The sequence below is a fragment of the Mustelus asterias genome, chromosome 20 (assembly GCF_964213995.1).
Source record: "Mustelus asterias chromosome 20, sMusAst1.hap1.1, whole genome shotgun sequence".
In the NCBI taxonomy this organism is placed as follows: domain Eukaryota; kingdom Metazoa; phylum Chordata; class Chondrichthyes; order Carcharhiniformes; family Triakidae; genus Mustelus; species Mustelus asterias.
The window spans coordinates 59,286,798-59,304,773 of NC_135820.1; the positions used below are offsets into that span (position 1 = coordinate 59,286,798).

Below are 17,976 nucleotides of genomic sequence, written 5' to 3' on the forward strand. Positions count from 1 at the left end.
AAAATGATAGTGGCACTTCATTTATTAACCTGACTAAGACCAAACATAACCCACTATTTGGTAACTGGGCTTAAACTTCTCAGGTACTAGGAAGCAAGAAATTTTGTGTATTGTCTGCAGTTTTAGTAACAATGTAGTAATTGTAATTGTGGATATTAATATTGCAGTTACTCAAAAAGTTCATCCAACGCAAAAAGTTGCGACTCCAAAACCTGTGTCTGGTGCACCCAAGAGACCTGCATTAGTGGGAAATGGAGATGCACAAGTTGCAGAGCTAGCTCAACAGGTAATTGCACACTGTCTTTCAGTGTACTTAAATGTTTGCTATAGTTTTGGTGTTAAGCTTATTGAATCTACATGTGTTTGACTGCTCCTAAATTTTAAGACTGTATTAAATTTGGTTTAAATAGAAACTGTATTGGATATCCCATTTTTCTTGAATCTAAGCTCATAAACTTCAGGATTATCCTTGGAAGCAGATCTTATTGGAGTTATTAGAATATGGGATGTTTTACCAAAATGGTAAAGGCAGATGCTTAAGTATATTTATTCATTCCCCTTTGTTACGTTAAATAATATAAAAGATGTAGGAATTGGGCAAGGAAAAATGTTAGTGTGGATAGCTCTGGTAAAGATGCACCAACTGACTTGTGAGGTGGAGTTTCTAGATTCCATATGAACTTGTACAATGTCGGTTCTCATTCATTTAGATCTTGAATCCTGTCAAGATATTTGCTTTAGAAAAACTTGCCTCTTTGCTTAGCTGTTTTGAAAAGGTGATATTTTACTGCACGTGTTTTATGCTGCCCGTGGCGTATGCGAAGCTTAGGTCTGAACCTCACCCTGATTTTGTCCTCCCATTTTAGGCAGCAATTTCCAATGTAGCCTTAACATGGGTTTCTATTAGATTTTGAGCACTTTATGTTCTGAACTTTACTGAAACTAACTTTCTCTGGTTTTGCATAGTGATATGTCAGCATTCTTTTTCATGTAGTGAATATCTAACAGTCAGCTAGCTACCTGAGAAGTAAATTCACTGGATGTAATTACTTCCATTAATGTCTCCAGGTGTGATTCCTAGTCCATGTTAAAATCTGATCTTGACATAATTAATGTGGAGTAACTATTATCCCCAGGTATGATAGAGAAATTACTCCTGATCTACCATATTGGGGTCTTTTTTAAATTTTTTAATAGTCTAGGGTTCACTCTGATTTAACTTTTGTTAGGCTAAGGTAATTATACCATGGCTACTTTAATCTTTTCTAGGCCCCTACGGTTTTGTGCTAAGAAAATTTATGGAAATGCACCGATTCCGACAGAAAAGCAGATGTGGTATAAAATTAGGGCAACAGATTTATAGTCTCACTTCTGCTTGTAAAGTCATTGGGCCTGAGAGACCATAGAATAGGCTGGTGTAAACTGTCCAGATTAAAGTACAGTAAGAAGTTTAACAACACCAGGTTAAAGTCCAACAGGTTTATTTGGTAGCAAAAGCCACACAAGCTTTCGGAGCTGCAAGCCCCTTCTTCAGGTGAGTGGGAATTCTGTTCACAAACAGAGCATATAAAGACACAAACTCAATTTACATGAATAATGGTTGGAATGCGAATACTTACAACTAATCAAGTCTTTAAGAAACAAAACAACATGAGTGGAGAGAGCATCAAGACAGGCTAAAAAGATGTGTATTGTCTCCAGACAAGACAGCCAGTGAAACTCTGTGGGAGTTACAAATAGTGGGACATGAACCCAATATCCCGGTTGAGGCCGTCCTCGTGTGTGCGGAACTTGGATGAATGAACACCGCTCGACAATCACCAGGCAAGACTGTTCTCTTCCTGTTGGGGAGCACTTCAGCGGTCACGGGCATTCGGCCTCTGATATTCGGGTAAGCGTTCTCCAAGGCGGCCTTCGCGACACACGACGGCGCAGAGTCGCTGAGCAGAAACTGATAGCCAAGTTCCGCACACACGAGGACGGCCTCAACCGGGATATTGGGTTCATGTCCCACTATTTGTAACCCCCACAGAGTTTCACTGGCTGTCTTGTCTGGAGACAATACACATCTTTTTAGCCTGTCTTGATGCTCTCTCCACTCATGTTGTTTTGTTTCTTAAAGACTTGATTAGTTGTAAGTATTCGCATTCCAACCATTATTCATGTAAATTGAGTTTGTGTCTTTATATGCTCTGTTTGTGAACAGAATTCCCACTCACCTGAAGAAGAGGCTTGCAGCTCCGAAAGCTTGTGTGGCTTTTGCTACCAAATAAACCTGTTGGACTTTAACCTGGTGTTGTTAAACTTCTTACTGTGTTTACCCCAGTCCAACGCCGGCATCTCCACATCAGATTAAAGTAGCCATGGTATAATTACCTTAGCCAAAGATTTCACACAAATTGATGCAGTTAATACTACTACAACATTCTCAGGGCATCTTTAATTTAGAATCAAAGGCAACAGGTCAAAGTGTTCTACTGCAAGTATATATGGCTAAGATTTTAGAAGCTAAGAGCTTCTTGATATGTTTAGTAAGAAAACAATGTCGGTTAAGTAAAAGCCAGTTTGCCTTCTAAACAATGAGCTTTGCTTCCACAACTCTTTCTGTAGCTTGGTGCATATTCTGCCACTACTTTCAGGTTGGAAGAGGCTTTACCCCACAATTCAGACAGTTGAGAAAGGTTAAGTTGCATGGTATTTTAGGTGGAATTTGGAAATTAACTGGCAGACAGATCTTTATTTAATGAATTAAGGTATGCCACAGTGCACCTGAGGTTGGACCTCGAGTGTCCATTATCAGTTCAGCGCACTATATTTTTGCCTGTATTGACATTCATATGCACAAAATTGCCTCCCTATTCCCGCAGTGTTTTAATGCATGGTTAAAGGATCACTTTCTGCCATTCCCACCAGCTCCAGCATGATGCCACCACTAAACCTTCTCCTCATCTCCCCTGTCAGCATTCCAAAGAGATCATTCCCTCTGATACATGGTCCATTCCTCTATCACCCTTAATATCTTAACACCCCACTCCATGCACACTCAGGAGGTGTCACACCTGCCCCTTTATCTCCTTTCCTCACTGTCCAAGGTCTAAATATTCCTTCCAGGTGCAGCAGTGATTTACTTACACTTCTTTCAACTTAGTCTTGTATTCTCTGCTCACAATGAGGTCCCCTTTACATTAGGGAGACAAACGCAGACTGGGGGCTGCTTGGCAGAAAACCCCGACGTTCCAGTCGCTTGCCATTTCAATTCACCAACTTGCTCTCATACTCACATTTCTGATCTCGGCCTGCTACAATATTTCAGTTAAGCACAACCTTACAATTTAGATGAACAGCATCTCATCTTCCAGTTAGGCACTTTGCATCCTTCTGGCCTAAACATTGTGTTCAAGTAATTCAGACTCTATCCTCAATTTTGATTTTTTTTGCCATGTGTTGGGCTGAATTTTGTTTTTGCTTTCAGACAGTGCTGGTCTTTTTCTGCAATTAAAACCTACTCTAGATCAAAGCTTGAACTATCATTACCCTTTGTCTTGTGTTCCATGATGCCTTTTCATTTAATCTCTCTATCCCTGACCTATTTTGCTCCACTAGCATCACCTCCCCCACCCATTTTCAACAGCACAAAACCTATTGCATTTCTACCTCTTTGCAGTTGATCTCCATGTTAACTGTTTCCCTCGGCAGATGCTGCCAAACTTGCTGAGATTTTCCAACAATTTCTGTTTTTATTTTGGATGTATTTCCAGCATCGGTAGTATTTCGCTTTTAACCAATTACACACATTTCTCTCCTCTCTTCCCTCTCCCTCTTTCCCCCCCCCACCCCCAAACCACAAAGTCTATTTCCTGACTTTCTTCAATCAGATAACTTGAAGACCAGACAAGGGAGTGATTATTTTATAATTTATTTTTAAATTCGAACCTTTTGAAGTCGCAGATATTTAAATTGTGAACCATGCTTGGTCTATAGAGCAAACTTTTACTTAGTTGCAAAGTAAAATGAGGGTTGTGTACATGTTCTCTGAATGCAAATTAATACGTGTAGCTTCCAGTACATGTAAATGCACCACACTGCAAACCCAACTGATTTACCTTAAGTTGGTTGGCAGCATAACTTTTAGCGTGTTGGCCAATCATAGAATCACATATAATGGGCATTTTGCAGATTGGGTACAGTCTATACTTTGTCCATTACGAACAGTGGGAGGGACATGTTGTTCCAGTACAGGGCCACGTTCTTTGCAAACAGGAAGAACATGTGCACATACTTTGCCTATTTCAGATCAACAAAATAGTCATTTGCTGGTTCACTCCACAGGGCAATGCCTTGACTCATCACAGTCAAGCTGCCTGGTTTAAATTTCAAACAGTGCTTGGCAGTTAACTGCCAGTCACCATCAACTTGTGCCTTCTCCATGGCAACAATTCTGCTCAGTCCACTTGCCAACCAAACAGCAGCATCATCTCATACAGTAAAGAGTTGTTTTCCCTGAAGTTGATATTCTTGTGATTGTCCTTATGACTGTGAGACGAAACATTTTGACAAAAACTATATATTGGAATGAATCTTTATTTCATCTTTTTAAAGTTCAATTGGTTTGAATTTGAAATGAACTGAAAGTATCGCTGCATTATTACAGTTAATATTCTATGCTTGCACAGATCAATGTACTAAAAATTACAGTTGAAGATCTTGAAAAGGAAAGAGACTTTTATTTTGGGAAACTGAGAAATATTGAATTAATCTGCCAAGAAAATGAACAAGATAACGATCCAGTGATCCAACGGATTGTGGAGATTTTGTATGCAACGGACGTAAGAACCCTTTTGTTTGTATTTGACTTTTCGGTGTATATGTCCAAGAACGTTTATAATGGATTGACCATGTGGTGGGGGGTATTGAATTATCCGTTATCCTGAATTGCTATTTTCCCAAGAAAAACTAACCTCTGTTTTTAAAGTTTACTTTTTTTTAATTGGAAAAGGGATTTCAAGTGAAAATATCTAGATTCTCAAATGCGAGTTGGTGCTGTTTTAGGCTCACCGATGCTGATTTAGATGCAAGACCAATTTGTAATGTGCGCAAACTAGTCTGCATATGTTTATATTAACTGGATTCTATTTTAAAGGTATACCACAAAAATATTTAGTGGGCAATGGAGTTGTGAAGGTTCAAGACATTTGCCCTGAACAAACCCATAGAAATGTATTTATTTGTTACAAATTCAGGCCTGTCGTAGATATCCCTACTTAGGTTTTGCTCCCAAGCGATCTGAGTCTTGGTTTTGTTGGATTCGATTTTCACTGCCTTGAGTGTCTTCTTGCGTGATAGCATTACTCAACAATGCAGCAGTAGCATCTTCATGTGATCTGACCCAGATACATCTATCTTTTTCGAGTACAATTTTTCAATCTCAAAGGGGACTGAATGAGCAGTTAGTGAGACCAGACACATTGTATATTGTTGAACTGTTTTGTTTGGGTGACCATGCAGAACAATTAAGATTGCGTTCATTTATTTTATTTCTACGACTTTTTAAATTCATTCGTGGGACATGGGTGTCGCTGACTGGCCAGCATTTATTGCCCATCCCTAGTTGCCCTTGAGAAGGTGGTTGTGAGCCACCTTCTTGAATCACTGCAGTCCATGTGCTGTGGGCTGACCCACAATGCCGTCAGGGAGGGAATTCCAGGATTTTTGACCCAGCGACTGCGATATATTTCCAAACATGGAGTAGAGATTCCACTTGGGTGCATTCAGTAACCCAGGTGCACATCTTGATTTTGGGGGGTTTTTGCCCCATTTCCACTCCCCAACATATAGAACATAGAACAGCACAGAACAGGCCCTTCGGCCCACGATGTTGTGCCGAGCTTTATCTGAAACCAAGATCAAGCTATCCCACTCCCTATCATCCTGGTGTGCTCCATGTGCCTATCCAATAACCGCTTAAATGTTCCTAAAGTGTCTGACTCCACTATCACTGCAGGCAGTCCATTCCACACCCCAACCACTCTCTGCGTAAAGAACCTACCTCTGATATCCTTCCTGTATCTCCCACCACGAACCCTATAGTTATGCCCCCTTGTAATAGCTCCATCCACCCGAGGAAATAGTCTTTGAACGTTCACTCTATCTATCCCCTTCATCATTTTATAAACCTCTATTAAGTCTCCCCTCAGCCTCCTCCGCTCCAGAGAGAACAGCCCTAGCTCCCGCAACCTTTCCTCATAAGACCTACCCTCCAAACCAGGCAGCATCCTGGTAAATCTGCTCTGCACTCTTTCCAGTGCTTCCACATCCTCCTTATAGTGAGGTGACCAGAACTGCACACAATATTCCAAATGTGGTCTCACCAAGGTCCTGTACAGTTGCAGCATAACCCCACGGCTCTTAAACTCCAACCCCCTGTTAATAAAAGCTAACACACTATAGGCCTTCTTCACAGCTCTATCCACTTGAGTGGCAATCTTTAGAGATCTGTGGATATGAACCCCAAGATCTCTCTGTTCCTCCACAGTCTTCAGAACCCTACCTTTGACCCTGTAATCCACATTTAAATTAGTCCTACCAAAATGAATAACCTCACATTTATCAGGGTTAAACTCCATTTGCCATTTTTCAGCCCAGCTTTGCATCCTATCTATGTCTCTTTGCAGGCTACAACAGCCCTCCACCTCATCCACTACTCCACCAATCTTGGTGTCATCAGCAAATTTTGCTGATCCACCCTTCAGCCCCCTCCTCTAAGTCATTAATAAAAATCTCAAAGAGCAGAGGACCAAGCACTAATCCCTGCGGCACTCCGCTAGCAACCTGCCTCCAATCCGAAAATTTTTCATCGACCACCACCCTCTGTCTTCGGTCAGACAGCCAGTTACCTATCCAATCGGCCAACTTTCCCTCTATCCCACACCTCCTCAGTTTCATCATAAGCCGACCATGGGGGACCTTATCAAACGCCTTACTAAAATCCATGTATATGACATCAACTGCCCTACCTTCATCAACACACTTAGTTACCTCCTCAAAAAATTCTATCAAATTTGTGAGGCACGACTTGCCCTTCACGAATCCGTGCTGACTATCCCGGATTAATCCGCATCTTTCTAAATGGTCGTAAATCCCATCTCGAAGGACCTTTTCCATCAATTTACCAACCACCGAAGTAAGACTAACCGGTCTATAATTACCAGGGTCGTTTCTATTCCCTTTCTTAAACAGAGGAACAACATTCGCCATTCTCCAGTCCTCTGGCACCATCCCCGTGGACAGGGAGGACCCAAAGATCAAAGCCAAAGGCTCTGCAATCTCATCCCTTGCCTCCCAGAGAATCCTAGGATACATTTCATCAGGCCCAGGGGACTTATCAACCTTCAGTTTATTCAAAACTGCCAGGACATCCTCCCTCCGAACATCTATTTCCTCCAGCCTATTAGCCTGTAACCCCTTCTCTTCCTCAAAAACATGGCCCCTCTCCTTGGTGAACACTGAAGAAAAGTATTCATTCATCACCTCGCCTATCTCTACTGACTCCATACACAAGTTCCCACTACTGTCCTTGACCGGCCCTAACCTCACCCTGGTCATTCTTTTATTCCTCACATAAGAGTAAAAAGCCTTGGGGTTTTCCTTGATCCGACCCGCCAAGGACTTCTTGTGTCCCCTCCTAGCTCTCCTAAGCCCCTTTTTCAGCTCATTCCTTGCTAACTTGTAACCCTCAATCGAGCCATCTGAACCTTGTTTCCTCATCCCTACATAAGCTTCCCTCTTCATTTTCACAAGACATTCCACCTCTTTCGTGAATCATGGTTCCCTCACTCGGCCATTTCCTCCCTGCCTGACAGGGACATACCTATCAAGGACATCCAGTATTTGTTCCTTGAAAAAGTTCCACTTTTCATTAGTTCCTTTCTCTGACAGTTTCTGTTCCCAGCTTATGCCCCCTAATTCTTGCCTAATCGCATCATAATTACCTCTCCCCCAATTGTAAACCCTGCCCTGCCGTACGGCCCTATCCTTCTCCATTGCAATAACAAAAGACACCGAATTGTGGTCACTATCTCCAAAGTGCTCTCCCACAACCAAATCTAACACTTGGCCCGGTTCATTTCCCAGTACCAAATCCAATGTGGCCTCACCTCTTGTTGGCCTATCCACATATTGTGTCAGGAAACCATCCTGCACACACTGCACAAAAACTGCCCCATCCGAACTATTTGACCTACAAAGGTTCCAATCAATATTTGGAAAGTTAAAGTCCAAATAATATTGCTGAACATAAAATCTTCCATGAGCCAGGATAATTGGACGGTGCCAAGAGCGTGATTTTTTTTTTCGGCTAAAAAACCTTGATAAGGGGTTGCCTGTTGCAGTTCACAAAAAATGCATTTTTAATGTGTGCTGATCCACTCCTGTGAATAACCTGCTTTAAGTAACAGATAATGACTTAAAATGCAGAACCTTTACTTGAGTCATTGATGTACAGAGCTTCGTTGAGCTCTGGCGAAGGGTTATCTTGACTCCAGGTTGGCTATATTCTCTCTGCACAGAGGCTGTCAGACTTGCTGAGTTTTTCCAGCATTCTCCGTTTTTTGCCTTTACCCAGAGAACTCTCCTCTTTTACATCCACCAAAGAGGGCCCTTGGTTTAACATCTCATCCAAACATAGCACCTCCAACAGTGCAACACTTCCTCAGTACTTGCACTGGACTTCAGCCTATATTTTGTACTCAAGTCCTGTCGTGGGTCTTATCATAGAATCATAGAAACCCTACAGTGCAGAAAGAGGCCATTGGGCCCATCGAGTCTGCACTGACCACAATCCCACCCAGGCCCTACCCCCATATTCCTACATATTTACCCATTAATCCCTCTAACCTATGCATCTCAGGACACTAAGGGGCAATTTTAGCATGGCCAATCAACCTAACCCGCACATCTTTGGACTGTGGGAGGAAACCGGAGCACCCAGAGGAAACCCACGCAGACACGAGGAGAATGTGCAAACTCCACACAGACAGTGACCTAAGCCGGGAATTGCAGGGTCTTGAACCTGCAACCTGGTGATTTGGGGGCAAGAGTGCTACCATCTGAACCAGAGCTAAAACTTTGGCTTTGCAATCAGATATTTTAACATTTTATTTGTTTTCTGGGAGATGGGAAAAAATGTTAAATCTCAAACTGAATTACTTTGTCGCAGTTGGGTACTGTGTGTGCTGGATGATCACTCTGATTTCTGATCCTTCCACACCCTGCATGTTTGCTAGCTGGATGGAAACCTACCCAAGAGAAATGAAGCCCTGTGGCTGGCAGCTCTGACAGCCAGCAATGTTATTGCTCCACATAATTATGCATTGGGTTTGCCTTTGCCCATGCAGGGTCTCAGTTTATCTTTGCACCCCAGTAACTACTTGTTCTCACGTCTCAATGAACTATCCTTGTTCACTGGCTTAATGCATTCCAGTATGCTGTATCACAACCACCTGTGTGCTCCTTGAACCACTGAAACATAAGCCTATTTCCTCTTGCATATGTTACTGACCTGCATCCTGAACACCTGTTCCCTCTTGTGCAACAGCATATACACTTCTAGGTTTTGATATCTTTTTAAATTTCAGTTTTTTGAAATGCAATGTGACCTTGTTTGATTTTTGCCTCGGGTGTGGTAAATAAGTTGCACTTCTGCCACAAGAATATGAGTAGGAGTAAGCCATTTGGCCCCTTCAGCCTCCTCCGTCATTTGGTAAGAACATGACTGATCTGATTGTGGCCTTATCTCCAATCTTCTGTTTATTTCCTGTAACGCTTCATCCTCTTGTAGATTAGAAATCTGCATTAACAGACATCTAACAGCCTTGAATATATTCAATGACTTAGCCTCCACTGCTGTCTGGAGAAGAGGATTCCAAAGTTTAACAATCCTCAGAAGAAATTCCTCTTCATATCTAACTTAAATGAAAGACCCCTTATTTTAAAACTGTCTCCCCCAGATTTCCCCCATGAGGGGAAATATTCTCTCAGCCCTGTCGAGCCCCGTCAAATCAAGGTCACCCCTCGTTCTTCTAAAGTTCCGTAATTATAGGCCCAACATGTTTAACTTTTCTTCCATACCAGCTCCTTCATCTCAGGAATCGACCTGGTATGATTGCTGAAAAAGGAGACATTCTGTTGAAGCTTTTCATCTTGCATTCATCAGGACAGACATCAGAATGCCAACGGTCAAAGGGAGCAACAATTTGGGGGATATTCCAGGGAGCTATTTATCACCCATGCTTTTGTTTATCTAAAAAGGTGCAATGTCTGGATGTATTCCTTTTGCCTGCAAAGGACAGGCTCCGACACATGGATATATGTAGTTTCTGGCAAGCACAGGGGAGCTCCATTGCAAGCCGAACTGGCTATCTTCAATTGCAAATCTCGGAACATAGTGTCAAACGTTAAATGTAATTCTGTGATTGGGCAGCGCTTGCTGAATAATGACCAGCCTGCTAAGAATTTCATTCGCCATAGCATGTCCCCAATCAATCAGGACCTATTTGCCAACTAATCAGATGTTTCATGCAGATGAAACATTTCAACAAACTCTCTTTTTCCAGTGATACTCATGTTCTGTACTACCAAACAACAGGCTAGTGATCTTTCTCCAATGCAAGTGTATCCCTCCTCAAACATGGAGGCCAAGGCAATATGTGGCACTTTAGGTGAGGTCTCACCAATGTATCAAGACTCCCCTGCTTTCGTATTCCCCTTGTTAGAAAGACCAACATTCTATTTGCCTTCCTAATTACTTTACCTTGGGTAACAACCCTGCCACATCCCCACATGCACACTCTCTTTCTCCTCTCCCCCCCCCCCCCCCCCCGCCCCCACACACACACACACACACACACACACACACACCCTATACCACACTGGCCGCTGTGGGCAATGAGATCCCTGGAATCCCATCTGGTGCTACCTTTTTTGACTGCTCCTCAACATCAGTGTTCATTAAGCCAGTCAAACAAGCCCTGTACCTGATATTGTTTTATCTCCTACAGTCTCTTTACATTTGTCAGATTATAGACAGTGCAACTCAGTTTGCGATTTATGCAGCAACATGATTTCTCAAACATGCGCAACTTCTTGTTTGCATCAAAATTTCTAAGTGTCCGGTTGTGGCTCACCTTGTGGTCTACCTTGCTTCACTTAAAGAACATGATCTCATTGTCTTCAGATTAGTGACTGCTGCTTGGTTCCTGTCTTTGCTTGGTCCCAGAGAAGGTTTGCAAGCACATCACATTATCTTTGGGGTAATATAAAATGTCTAGTTATGATCTCAGTAGAGACTTGTAACTTTGAAATGATATTTGAATTTCTAGTGACTGACTGGAAGGGTCATATAACAAGACTTCAAGTTCTTTTACTGTACTAAACTTTTTTAAAAATTGATTGAACATTTTTGTAGGCAACTTGAAACTACAGAAAGATGTTCTCCCTTTTTTAACCTTTTGAAAAGAACTAAAATTCCCTTGTGCCATGGTTATATGTTAGGATGTCCCTTAAGTTGGCACTTTTTTTTCCTCTAAGGATCAGTCCAAAGCTATTTTCCTGCTTCCCTTCTCCCTTCCTGGCTAGGTAACTTCTAATCCCATGATTGATTTTCAGGGTGAGCGCTACCCTAGAGATTTCTCCCTCTAGACAAAGCTCAGTGAATCTTCCAGGTTTGTTTAAACCTTCACAAACTTAGACTCTTCAATCTGAATAAAATTCCCCCCCACCTACTGTGTGGTGAACAATAAAGGCAGCATTTTCTTTGTTTGGTGCAGGACTGGCTGCTGCTCGCCCTCTCTGGCCGACCCTTTCTCCCTCCCTGTAAGGAAGGTATGAATATCCTGCACCACCTTCCCAGTAAATCAACCACCTCCACCCCCACCCCTGCAACCAAGCCACCCAAGCTGTTGCTTGTCAGACTGAATTCCACCATTTCTTCCAACCTTCACCAGGTTGATTCTGGAGATGAGAGGGTTAGCTTATGAGGAGAGATTGAGTAGACTGGGCCTGTACTCATTGGAGTTTAGAAGGTTATGGGGAGATCTTATAGAGACATATAAGATAATGAAGGGGCTAGACAGGGTAGAAGCAGCGAGGTTATTTTCCACTTACAGTGGAAACAAGAACTAGGGGGCATAGCCTCAAAATACGGAGGAGTCAATTTAGAACAGAGTTGAGGAGGAACTTCTTCTCCCGGAGAGTAGTGAATCTTTGGAATTCTCTGCCCAATGAAGCAGTAGAGGCTACCTCGTTAAATGTGTTTACGTCACAGATTTTTAACCATTAAGGGAATTAAGGGTTATGGGGAGCGGGTGGGTAAGTGGAACTGAACCCACTATCAGATCAGCCATGATCTAATTGAATGGCGGAGCAGGTTTGAGGGGCTAGATGGCCTACTCCTGCTCCTATTTCTTATGTTCTTATGTTCTTCCATTTTACCTTTTTAAAAAAATCCAATTATTTATAAAATGCTTATAGACTTTGTCTTTGCTTGGATGAGAAATTAGTGTTACACTGGCTTACCTGTGCTCGAGGGCATAAAATGATATGATCACATACCTAGCTGCGTGAGAGTTTATACTCCGAATCAGATTTTTAAATCATCTGAACAAATTCCAGAAATTTATCCTTTGATTTAAGTGTCAAAAGACATTTGTAGTCTGTCATCATTGCCTTCTGTGCTTTCTTGTGCAACTGAGTAACCACTTTGTTATTACTATTCAGATCCTTTGTTCATTTTTTTGTCTGTATGACTCTGATGTTAAATCAGCTTTGGGTGTAGTTCAGATATCGATAAGATTGATCTGAGGAAAGAACACAAACCTTATTATTTAGCGATGTTATCTTGACTTCCTGTTCATTTTTGTATCACTTGCGATTGGTTAACAATTCAACTGTTGGAGCACAATTATCAACTCCACTTCAAAATTTGGAATTAGATTTGATTGATGTTCAGTTAATGTTGTCTACATGGACTTTAGCAAGGCCTTTGACAAGATACCGCATGGTAGGTTGTTGCATAAGGTTAAATCTCACGGGATCCAGGGTGAGGTAGCTAAATGGATACAAAATTGGCGATGACAGAAGTCAGAGGGTGGCTATAGAGGGTTGTTTTTCAAACTGGAGGCCTGTGACCAGTGGTGTGCCTCAGGGATCAGTGCTGGGTCCACTGTTTGTCATTTCGATGAGAATATAGGAGGCATGGTTAGTAAGTTTGCAGATGACACCAAGATCAGTGACATAGTGGACAGTGAAGAAAGTTATCTCCGATTGCAACAGGATCTTGATCAATTGGGCCAGTGGGCTGACGAATGGCAGATGGAGTTTAATTTAGATAAATGCGAGGTGATGCATTTTGGTAGATTGAACCAGGGCAGGACTTACTCAGTTAATGGTAGGGTGTTGGGGAGAGTTACAGAACGAAGAGATCTAGGGGTACATGTTCATAGCTCCTTGAAAGTGGAATCACAGGTGGACGGAGTGGTGAAGAAGGCATTCAGCATGTTTGGTTTCATTGGTCAGAACGTTGAATACAGGAGTTGGGACATCTTGTTAAGTTGTACAAGACATTGGTAAGGCTACACTTGGAATACTGTGTACAGTTCTGGTCACCCTATTATAGAAAGGATATTATTAAACTAGAAAGAGTGCAGAAAATATTTACTAGGATGCTACCGGGACTTGATGGTTTGAGTTATAAGGAGAGGCTGGATAGACCGGGACTTTTTCTCTGGAGCGTAGAAGGCTGAGGGGTGATCTTACAGAGGTCTATAAAATAATGAGGGGTATAGATCAGCTAGATAGTCAATATCTTTTCCCAAGGGCAGGGGAGTGTAAAGCTAGAGGGCATAGGTTTAAGGTGAGATGGGAGAGATACAAAAGTGTCCAGAGGAGCAATTTTTTTCTCACAGGGTGATGAGTGTCTGGAACAAGCTGCCAGAGGTAGTAGTAGAGGCGGGTACAATTTTGTCTTTTAAAAAGCGTTTAGACAGTTACATGGGTAAGATGGGTATGCAGGGATATGGGCCAAATGTGGGCTGATGAATGGCAGATGGAGTTTAATTTAGATAAATGCAAGGTGATGCATTTTGGTGCATCATCACCAAATGTGAGATCATTTTCAAACAAGTAGATGTAGGAAGAGAGAGAAAAGAGAAAATTAGCAACCCAGTTGGTTCTGGATTATTCATGTCCTGCGCCTTCCACCACACAAGTAAAAAAGGATATACCGAAGGTTGGGGGATATCAGGATACAGCCACAATGGCTCAGCAATGCATAACCAAGCTCACAGGATAACAGTGACAAAGCTGAAGAACTTATGGAAGACCCAGTATCAGATGCAAGGCATCAAACTCTTAAGGCCGTATTGAAGATCCTCTCAAGCCCTTTAAGAACATTGGACCAATGGGCTTTAATCCTGACACGGGACCAAAAACAGTGCAGAGAATCCCCTAAGTCCATCTTTCACTTTGGCACCACAAGGATATGGTGGATTCAAACCTATACTGCAAGCTTGGAATAATATGCAGACATTGCAATATCTTAAGCTAATTTTCTTTTGTTCTCAAACTAAAATTTTATTAGGACATTCCCAAATATCACCCCACAACTTCAAGTCAATATTTACTGCAAGGATTTCGGCTCACAGAATTTTCCCTATCAATGTGATATCACATATCAATTAAGAAATAAAATTACAGGGGCAAGGATGAATGAATGTCCTTGGATTTATCAGGATAACAGATATCAAGCAAAGATTTTGCCTATTAATAGAACAGGATCAATTAAGTGTTGCAAATACAGGGATACATTCTAATATTAACGGTGAACTGCAGAATGTGACTCAACAGGATACTTGGCGAAATTCGCATCGTGACTCAGTCACAGGATTGTCCTGTCATTATGAAAAAGCACAGTATAGGATCAGCACAAGGAAATAATTACAGTCCAGTCCAGGATTAACAAGTATCTACAGGTCGCGACTCCGAATCATTGCTTTTCACGGATTCTAAAAAAGCCAAACCTCTGCAGGATTGTTGCACGTCCTAACGGAGCCTTCAGTTCCCTATGGAAAATGGATCACATGTATACTCTTCCTCCAGCCCCAATTTTTCAAGATCCGTCAGGATATCTGATATTACCATGCAGCTCATTCTCTTAAGGATTGCAGCTGAGCCTCGAACAAAGAAGCAGCACTCTCGACAATGAAGATTCTACATTCCGCCCCACTGAACCTCTTGCCGATATTCTGCAGTTCATCCAAGTGAGCATTAATGTTCTGTGTCAAAACGCAGAGTTTATCTTCTATAACTTTGATGTTTGCAGTCATGTCCTGCAACGCCTTTTGAGAGCGCCGGACCCAGAGACTGTTCTTTCTGATTGAGGATTCTTTTGACATTCTGTCATCAATACTCTCCCAGAAATGTTCCAAGGACGTAGCACAGGGCATACACTCCAGGATAGGGTGACTATGAGCCGTGCATAAAAGCAAGTCGAGCCAGAGCTCGCGGAAATATGATTATTCCTGCACTTGCATCATGTGATTCCATCAAACCATTTTCTAACTCCTTCCTCCTGCATTTCATCCTGCTCACCGCCTTTTCCCGTCTGACAGTCTAGGCTGCAAGTCTCCTGTTTCCAAGAGCGAAACTATCTGCATTGATGCTTGTGATTCTTATTTATTTTTGGCTCTTCATTCCCTGAAGTAACAACATTTCCAATACACGGATTTATGCTGTTTGGTACTGAGACAACAAATTGCTTGTTTGCATTCTGAGAAATATAACCAAAGCTGAGTTATGAACATCTACTATCTATAATTTCAGATCCCCTTCTATTTTACCTACACAAATATGACTTGATCTGCCTAATTTGAACGTTGCTTAATAAATGCTCAATATTTTTGTTTCAGGAGGGATTTGCTGTGCCAGATGTAGCAGATGAACAACCAGAAGAACAAGAAGAGTATTAAACTTATTACTTGGATGCAGCATAACCATGATTGGAATACCTTGTTTAAAAAATCATGTGTGCATGTGCACATCCACAAAGGAAAAGACACTCTTATTTTCTGTAAAATCAAAAGAGCTTTGTTTGTAATTTTGTTAGTGTAAGCAAAATTAAAATGTACCTCCTTTCTAAATAAGTGCACTTTGCAGAAGTTTCAGTCCATATTTAACGATGATTGCTTCTACACGTTTACATCTGAGCAGTATTTGCGGTGTGGGAGTGGAAATTCTCGAAGGTCCTTCAGAGTGCTGTTGTAACACCTTGATGCTTTTGCCACTACTAAAAGCAGACATGCTCTTGGACAGTGTTAAACAGGTTGATGATAGAATGATCACTGCATGATAATGACTGTAAATTGCACTGTAACAGAAAGTGTATAGAATGGTTCAGATCTTTATACATTATCAGTTGTATGTTGATAGTTATAGCGTGTCCCAAACTATGTTGTGTATGTGGCAAGCCAGTTCATTTGATGTGCAAGAAATGAGTTGGCTATAAATACCTTGCATGAATTTTGTATGGTGAAATTGACATTGGATCAACTGCAGGAAATCGCTGTGGTGCCAAAAGTTCCCACAAACCTACAAAAGTGGTTGTAACTGCAGCGGTAAAAAATTTCCTGAATTCTTCTGTGGCCTTTATTCCTTTTACTGCCCTAAGATTTCAGTATGCTGTAAGAAAAATCAAACTTGGTCTTAAAACTACAGGGTGTTTTTCTACTCGAATCAATTTCTACTAACAATAAAGTTTGATATTTCAAAAAATTGTCTTGGAAATGTTGGTACATTTATAATTTTTAAAATATTCTGATCAATTGTAGAACATTGCTAAAGAATAGTTTAATGCTAATTTAATTCGATCAGTTGTAATATTTAAAGCTAATCACTGCATTTGTTCTGATGTTGATAGTTTATTCCGTAAAGATTAGAACCAGAAAGGAGGTTAATTAGGCTACATTATGGAAATATGATTTTTCTCTGCCTCTTATTTCCTTCCTAGTTGGAAATCTGTCCATTATTTTAGTGTTACAAATAAAATGCCCATCTTTTGTATATTGAAAATTATTAAAAACCAATCTGAGATGTAGTTTGTCATTTACTTGCCACCATTTTGTGGTTTTACTTTGTGTAGTAATGATTTTAGACTTGTTTTCAAGCTATTTTCCTCTGTTTTTGGTCAAAGCCACCTCAAAAAATAATAACCATTGTCATGTTTTGGGATTGGTGAATTGATTAACTAAATCAAATAAATATGAATTTGCCATGGATAATTGAGGGAGGAGTGGTCCTACATAGAACTTTAAGAAATTTTCTACCAACTTAGTTGATCCTTCTCCACTTAGTTATATTCATTTATGCTATAGAAGGTGGCCTTCAGCCCAGTTGAGTCCATGCTGACTTCCCGCAGAACAGTTCAGTCAGCCTTATGTTGTCTGTTTTGAATATCCCTCAATTTTTCTGAGACCTTGTTTAATCAAGAATCGTTGTTGCAAAGTATAAAAGTTGCATATTGCTCTGTTGGATAATCTGTATCTTGTTTATCCTAATTCTGAAGGGCTTGACTTTATCCAAGTTTTTATTCGAGTCATAGCTCAAATGGACTTCATTTTGTTGCTAAAATCCAAAATTAAGTTTTGTGTAAAATATCTTGTATACTTCCCAGAACACACTTAGCAAATTTAACAGTATTGTAATATTGTAGAAAAACTAGAATATGAAATGTGTTCCAAACTTGTGAGTAGATCTTAAGGAGATATGTCATTAGCTAAGGTGCTAACTTGGCTTCAGTGATGCTCATCCTCGCCACCTGTGGTTTACGAAAAGTTATTCAATCAATGGAAGAAGTTTTCCTAAGTCCAGTTCAAACAAGGAATCATCTGGAGACATGAAAAACTCAAGTGCACTGATCGAAGGATGGCA

The 17,976-nt window shown here is 41.1% G+C and overlaps 1 protein-coding gene across 2 annotated transcripts in view; it reads left to right on the forward strand.

Moving 5' to 3' along the window:
* The window catches only part of LOC144508565 (microtubule-associated protein RP/EB family member 1-like), a 60,930-nt gene extending 43,779 nt beyond the window's left edge, over window positions 1–17,151 (forward strand). For both annotated transcript variants that reach the window (XM_078236630.1, XM_078236629.1), the window contains 3 exons: window positions 168–286; window positions 4,674–4,826; window positions 15,960–17,151. In XM_078236630.1, the coding sequence (XP_078092756.1) occupies window positions 168–286; window positions 4,674–4,826; window positions 15,960–16,019 (332 nt within the window). In that variant the 3' untranslated portion in view covers window positions 16,020–17,151. The remainder of the gene's footprint in view (window positions 1–167; window positions 287–4,673; window positions 4,827–15,959) is intronic.
* The last annotated feature ends 825 nt before the right edge of the window (window positions 17,152–17,976 follow it).